This window comes from Apaloderma vittatum, unplaced genomic scaffold, assembly GCF_000703405.1.
Source record: "Apaloderma vittatum isolate BGI_N311 unplaced genomic scaffold, ASM70340v1 scaffold29321, whole genome shotgun sequence".
Taxonomy (NCBI): Eukaryota; Metazoa; Chordata; class Aves; order Trogoniformes; family Trogonidae; genus Apaloderma; species Apaloderma vittatum.
The window spans coordinates 1-6,788 of record NW_009697824.1 but is presented as its reverse complement, the minus strand read 5'-3'; the positions used below and the strand labels follow the sequence as shown (position 1 = coordinate 6,788).

At 43.1% G+C, this 6,788-nt stretch overlaps 1 protein-coding gene across 1 annotated transcript; it reads right to left on the bottom strand.

The window, feature by feature from the left end:
• Positions 1-2,253: 2,253 nt before the first annotated feature.
• On the bottom strand, positions 2,254-5,887 carry ZBTB8OS (zinc finger and BTB domain containing 8 opposite strand). The gene is made up of 7 exons (XM_009877785.1): positions 5,800-5,887; positions 4,385-4,409; positions 3,723-3,844; positions 3,415-3,497; positions 2,976-3,028; positions 2,682-2,718; positions 2,254-2,474 (listed from the first exon to the last, which is right to left on the bottom strand). The coding sequence occupies exons 1-7, from the start codon at positions 5,885-5,887 to the stop codon at positions 2,388-2,390; spliced, it is 495 nt and encodes a 164-aa protein (XP_009876087.1). The 3' UTR covers positions 2,254-2,387.
• Between the last annotated feature and the right edge of the window lie 901 nt (positions 5,888-6,788).

Here is a 6,788-nt window from a genome sequence, read left to right as displayed (position 1 = left end):
CCTGCTGAAGAACGACCCATTTACGAGACCTTTGTTTTCTGAGTGAGCTTCCTGCTTCCTATAGTTCCGAAAAGCATGGTTAATTTTAAAGAATACACACAGCCGTGCAGAGTGGAATAACGAACAGAGCACCTGTAGTGCACTCGGGTAGTGTGAGTTTGCCTCCTCAGATAACGCAGTGGTTTTGTACTGTGAATTTTAAAGGAAGATACACTAACGTGGTTCCAAGGAAATAAAAGTGCGATCGTTGAAAGTACAGTTGTAAGGTTTTTTCCACTTTCTTTCAGGACTGGTGCAAGATTTCCTTAAACTCCTGTCTCCTTCAGCGTGACACTTGGGACTTAGCTCACAGAGCTACTTTAGAAAGGCTTTTCTGCTCTTGTAAATTTAGGATGCTTCAAGGCACGCTAAGTCGCTACAGAATTTGCTTAACCAAGAGCAAGAAAGAAGGGTTTGCAGTTTAAGCATGTTTTTAATTAACCACAGTTGATTGTCCCAGTGGGCCCCAGCTCAGGGGGAGGCCCCAGCCAGCCAAGGGGCTCCTGTAACAGACCGCGAGGACAGGACTTGAGTGAACACGCTGCTAGATGAAACTTGTCACTGCCACAGCTGTGGAAATGGAACAAGGGGGCTTTAAGGCATGCTTTATATTGAGTACTTAATAAATAGTGAAAAAAAATTGATTATTAACACTTACTTACTTAATTCCAAATTTTCTTCTAGCAGGTTCCTGTGGTTATTTCCAAAAGCAGAGCACTTTGCTACAGCCCGACTGAGGGCGTACACAGGGGCACTTCACCACGTCGACAAAGTTAAAAGTTTAACTACATCAATTCCTCTTCTCGCATTTTAGAGGGCTGGGCAAAAGCTCTCGGGCCACCTGCCCTCACCTCGCTCCCGGCAGCGCTGGGGAAGGTTCTCAGCCCCCAGTGAGCTCGATTTGCTGTCTCACCCCTCCGGCAGAGGAGGCTGTTTATTTCCTGCAGCGCCAGCCCAGGCTTCCCTCTTCTCCACAGCAGCTCCGCATCCCGCCCGTCACTGGAGCCAGAGCACTCGGGCTGCGCCTGAGGGGAGAAAACCAGCCTGTGAAAATCATCCTTATTTTTGTGCCATCGAACAGGCCTATCACCATTCTTACTCACACAAAAACTGCTCACCTTAGAAGAGAACAAAAGTACAAATGTAATGAATTGGCATTACAAATCCACTGGCCAAAATGATTCACGCAAAAATCCATCAGTTTTTTTAAGTCCAAGTTTATTTTCAGCGTGGAAGCTTTCTCGAAAAGTAAGCGGAATTTTGTCCCTCAGCCTTCACAATATGGAAATAAACCCAGATCTATTTAAGATGACTTTACAACATAATAAAAGATGAGACACTACCTCCAGAGGTAGAATTTACAATTAAAAAAGGTCAGGCCAGCAGCGCCCATCCCTGACAGCGCCCCTCTCATGTTTAAATAGCAATGGCAGGCAACGCACATTTGCGATTTAAGAAACCACTGGATTATTTTTGATTGATTTTGATTCAGGGAAATGAAGTTCATAATCATTTCACACGGAATGATTGTCTTCATTGCCCTTTCTAAAGAAAGATAAGGAAGCTGATCCAAATCGCCTTTTTAAAAAGACATAGTTGGGAGTGAACCCGCAGAAAATCCGGTGCATCCCCTTCTACTTCTTGGAGTGATTTTACTTTTTAGAGTCCTAATAGGTGCTATTACGATTCCATACACATGGTCACATGCTTTAGGATTTCATGGGGAAATTTATTTACAGCAGTTCAGCACCACCTGCTGGCATAACTTTTTTTTAGAAGTAATCGAGAAGGTGCAGTGGTTGTTTCTTTCATTGTACTTTCTTTGGTGTCCTTTGAACAGTTAGATTTTTTTCAGAATTAAATCCGACCCCCTGCAGATATTTTTGGGCCTTTTATATAACACGGAAAAGGGATGTCACCTCAGAATTACAATATTTAAATCTGCAAATGAAATCATTAATGTCATCTCCTGCCACCCTGCAATAAAGATACTATTTTAGCTACCAGCTCTGCTAATTTCTCTGTTTAGTTCATATAGCACCTAACACAAATATCAGCCCTAACAGCTGACTAGTAGCATTCCTGAGAGACCTTCAGCCTCCACAGCTCTCCCTCTTCTTCTCAACATCCCCCAAAACCCCAGCTAGTCCTGTTTTCACCCTGGCATGCAGGTATTTTTCCATCTCACCATCCTCCAGTCAAAACACAGGCTGACACTCCCCACAATCACTCCTTTCAATTTATGACTTGAATTGGTCAGTTCCTTAGTTACTTCCACGGGGATTACAGTTTTCAAGGGACTTTTGCCAGCCAGTGACAAGTATCCACTCGACCACACTGTTCTCGCTTTAAATATCAATGATGACAAATACTTCTGGCTTTTCGTCTTCACAGATCTGCATTGCCGAGTAAGTTATGGCTTTGACCTCCGTGCCCTAGAGAGAAAAGATACAAAAGCACAGATTTTCTAAATCACAACCCTTTGTAGCAGTTCATGAAAGTGACATCTTAAGTTTAGTGCCTGTGACTCCACTCATGTGTTTACACTTGGATCTCTTGAGAACTTGGAGGTCTGATTTAAAAGACACCACATCCCCCATCCTGTCCCTAGACTGTAGATGCACAGGTGAAGCACTGCATACCTGAGGGTGTTTGGATAACGTGAACTCTTCTCCCCACCTTTAAAGGCAAAAAGGAGAAAGGTGGTTAGAATATTGGCAATACCTACTAAATGTTATAATTAGTTTCACTGGCGAGCATAGGACAGTGACATTTTCATTTAAAGCCTCAAAGGAAGAAAAAAGAAGTCCACAATGCACTTCTTAGAACACATTAGTGAACTCCAACACATCGTGATATTCCAGGTGGTTACTCTGAAGGCAGTAGGTGTGTTTTCAGTAAAGATAATTGTTACTCAACTGATCATTTAAGCTCACCCAATTGATCTTATTTTGAATTGCATTCGGTCAATGGAAACCACTTTCACCTCCTGCAGAGAAAGCAAGAGAAGGATGTCAGTAACAAAAATACGTCAGTCTGTTCAGGCAGAAATTCTCATTACATTTACAAGGGTTTTACTCCATTGTTTAGATGGAATCTAAAGCCAGAGAATGAGCAGCTTCAAAGCTACTTGGAACACGAAGGCAAGAGAGCTGCTCCTACCACATAACATCAACTAATAATTGGTGTTTGTGGTAACAAAGTTTAACAATTTGTTTCTTGAGTCTTTCTGCCCCGGTGTTTTCAAGTCTCCACTGCTGTGCTTAAGTGATCTGTCGTGTCTTTTATTCCTAAAGCGACTTTTCATTCAGAGCTGGTATTATCAGAGAATAGCCTCAACCTCCAAATGGAAAGAGATCAAAACCGAGCACTTACCCTGGGTATAAAGAACTCATTAGCACTGAATTTATACAGCCACTCATCCAAGAAGTGAAAGAGAAGAGACAACATGTCGTGTCCTGCATGGTTGAAGCAAAGAAGACAGTCAGCTGATTGTCTCAGCAAGAACACCCCAATGTTTTTCGGACTACAGCAAATGTACAGCTTCTGCACTCTTCAGATTACTGTTACTTAATTAGATTTTAATTAACTTCAATAATGCTACATGTAAAGATTCAAATTGTTGGTACCCTTCTCCCTCAGGGTTGACACAATTCCGATATAAAAACTCAGCGCAGCCTTACCTTCTGCCTCGACCTCGACCGTATCCACAGGTTCCACGGTCTCAGTATCAGTCATGTAGCCAAACATGGCCATAGCACACTGCTCAAAGGCTTCTTCCAAAGTGTCCCCCCAGGCGTGCAGCCTAAAAAGACACGGGATAATTTACTAGATGGTAACAAAAGGAAAAAAATAAAAAAGACTCCCAAATATGCAGGTGAACGATCAGAACATGAGAATTAATGTGGATGAAGTGAATGAACAAAACTACTTCTTCAGGTTTGTGAAAAGAATTTACTGGGAGAATATGAAACATGAGTGTTTTAGCAGACAATAGGAAAGTTCCTTCCTAATGTGGTTAATTGATGTCTATAAAAGTGAACTACTCAGAGGACATTTGGTTTAAGAGGAAGAGATTAAAAGGAGATTTCAAAAGACATTTGCAAACAACAGAATCTTAATCAGAAGCACCACAGCAATACTACATTAGAAGAAAAACCAAACGTGATTCTATGTTCTCCCAAGAGCAGCAACAAAACTGACCATCAAAAAACCCAGTGTGTGACATTTCGTAGTTCCATAAGGGGTACATCTGCAACCAGTCTTCGACAGTTACTCCAGACTGAAAGCAGTGTAAGAAATGACCGATCTGTCACACTGGGAAGCCCCAGCTGCCCATACTTACTGCACATCCGCTGTGTGATCCAAATCTGAGGGGGAAGGAAAAAGAAAAGGCATGACATCACCAAAGAGGATTAAAAAAAAGAGAGAAAATCAGATATTGTTGTAACAAGCATTTTTTTACATTTTCAGATGTGAAACAGCGATAATCTCTTTTGCAGTACATGAGAAAAAAGTTAGCGCAGGCAGAATCTTGGACTGTTTCTGCCAAGCAGAAAACCAGTGTATAAGGTAATTACGTCACTGCCCTGCACGTACAGTGCTGTGTGCAGGGCACGGCTGTTGTACAGCAACAGGCTTCTACAAGTTAACTGCAATGAAAAGAAACTTTAACCAGGAGTAGAGAGGTTTTGCTGAAGTCTGCAGGACTGAAAATTAGTTCATGCAGAGGATGAGATCTGCAAATATTTCCAGCTCACTGACGAAATATAGCTGTCCACACCCCAAAAAAACCCCCCCATTATGCAAAAAGAGAATAAAACTATGTAATACAAAACAGAAGGCAATCTTCACTAATAAGGTCGGATGAACATCCCAAGCATGTCTCAGGTTTTACATGAACATCATTTATGTTCATTCAGAGAAAAGAGAGAAAGGCATAATTATACTGGGTTGGCAGAACCAGAGCTAACTGGGGGTGTAAAATAAATGCCACACCGTGCTCATTCTAACTGAAAGATCGTTCCGATGCTGTTTGGATCATTCAGACGCTATTAATGGATTCTCAACAACGGTCTCTAAAGCAAACAAATTCCAGCAGACGTAAAAGAGGGATAAAACCTCTTCCAGTTATGGAAGCGGCGTAACTATTGTAACATGTCACCGTATTTCTGCGCTGCTATCAAATAAAGATCTGAACGCATTCTAAAAATATATATTTTACGGTCTCTCCAGACAGATAGTGCTGAAACAGAAAACAGTCAGACACTGACTAGTCTCCCATGAGCACCTTAAGCTAACCCCTGGGCTGCCACCCACTCCCTGACATGTGCTTAGAAGACATTCCAGGGGTGGGGAAAGGGCGAGATTATGATCTTTAAGCAGCGCACGCAGGAGAAAAAACAGCACGCAGAAACCAAACCCACTCTTGAATGTCCTTTCCTATGTGAGAGGTAGAAAAGTGTATTGCCTTGCTAAGAAATACCTTGAAAGGGGAAAGTTTTCAACGTGAGACTGAACTAATTGATTGCTGTGTTTTCTTTAGCACCCAGAAGCATCATAAAGAAAACTGTAGATATCTCATTTCTATTAGTTCAACTACAGAGGCATCTCACAGTGTAAACACATACAATACCGGCATATTAAGAGCCTCCACATGTGCCTTAAATTCATATCGTGACATCTTCCTTCCCCTCCCTCTCCCTCAGGACTGCACCGTCACACGTAACGCCTCCCTTGGGCAGCGTTAAAAATACTCACATTCGTATTTCTTGTTGAGCGGCGGATATTTGGCTTTGACAGCCTTCTGCTCCGCCGTCAGGTTGTAGTCCCTCTCGTCGGCTGCCATGGCTGCCGGGCTGGAGCAACTCTCGCTCACTTCCTGGTGGTAGGAAGGAAACGTGGCCACCTCCAGCGGCGCTTCCCCAAAATGCTGCGGAAAAAAGAAAAAAAAAAGAGAAAAGCGCCTCTCAGATCAGTTTTTCACTCAACAGCAGCTCAGTAACGCTCGCAGACAGGCTCGCGTGTTCAAACCACGACACTAAACGCGCCTCCTTTCAGTTCTTTGGTATCGAAGCTGCTCCTGGGAAATGGAGAAGTCGGGAGTTCAGTCCTCAGCCACCGCCGCCACGGGTTTCAGTCCTCACAGAAAGCGTGGACATTGGCCTCTTCCGGCAAGAACTACAGTTCTTCCTCCTTATTGTGTACAATATTAGTCATTTCATTCACCCTCAAATAATAAAGTGCAGTAGTATTGAAAAATCACAAAAACAGCTGTAAAGCAATTAAACTTTTGTGCTTCTGCTCACTTCTACTCAATTTTACAGCTGGGGGTACTCAGCCCACTGGTACAGGGCACAGCAAGCTGAAAAATCGATCGCCTCCAAAGCCCTGGATGTGTACGTGATTTTTCTCCAGGGAAAAAAAGTCGAGTTTTCTCTTAGGCCAGGGATTGTATCTAAGCCTTCACACCGAGAACCACATGCACGGCAAATACAACTGTCACCTAACTGCGGGGGTTTTCCTACCTTTCGTTTCTTGCCGAACGTGTGGGTTTTATAATTAAAACCAAGGCACAACCAACCAATCAACTGTATCAAACCCCCATCGGAAAGTCTTAATTCTCAAGCCAGCTCTCATACGGCAGCACACGGAATGAGGGGGAAAGGGAAGTTATTAGTGATTAGAGACAATTAATAACCCAAGGGCAGGCTGAGGAAGCTCCAGGCCTGGCAGCAGCTCCTGAGGCG

Excerpts from the sequence above, each read along its gene's own strand:
- ZBTB8OS (XM_009877785.1), bottom strand. The coding sequence starts at position 5,887 with ATGGCAGCCGACGAGAGGGACTACAACCTGACGGCGGAGCAGAAGGCT. Across the intron at positions 4,410-5,799 it reads GCTCAACAAGAAATACGAAT|ATTTGGATCACACAGCGGAT; the intron begins GTGAGTATTTTT and ends CTTCCCCCTCAG. Across the intron at positions 3,845-4,384 it reads GATCACACAGCGGATGTGCA|GCTGCACGCCTGGGGGGACA; the intron begins GTAAGTATGGGC and ends GTGTCTTTTTAG.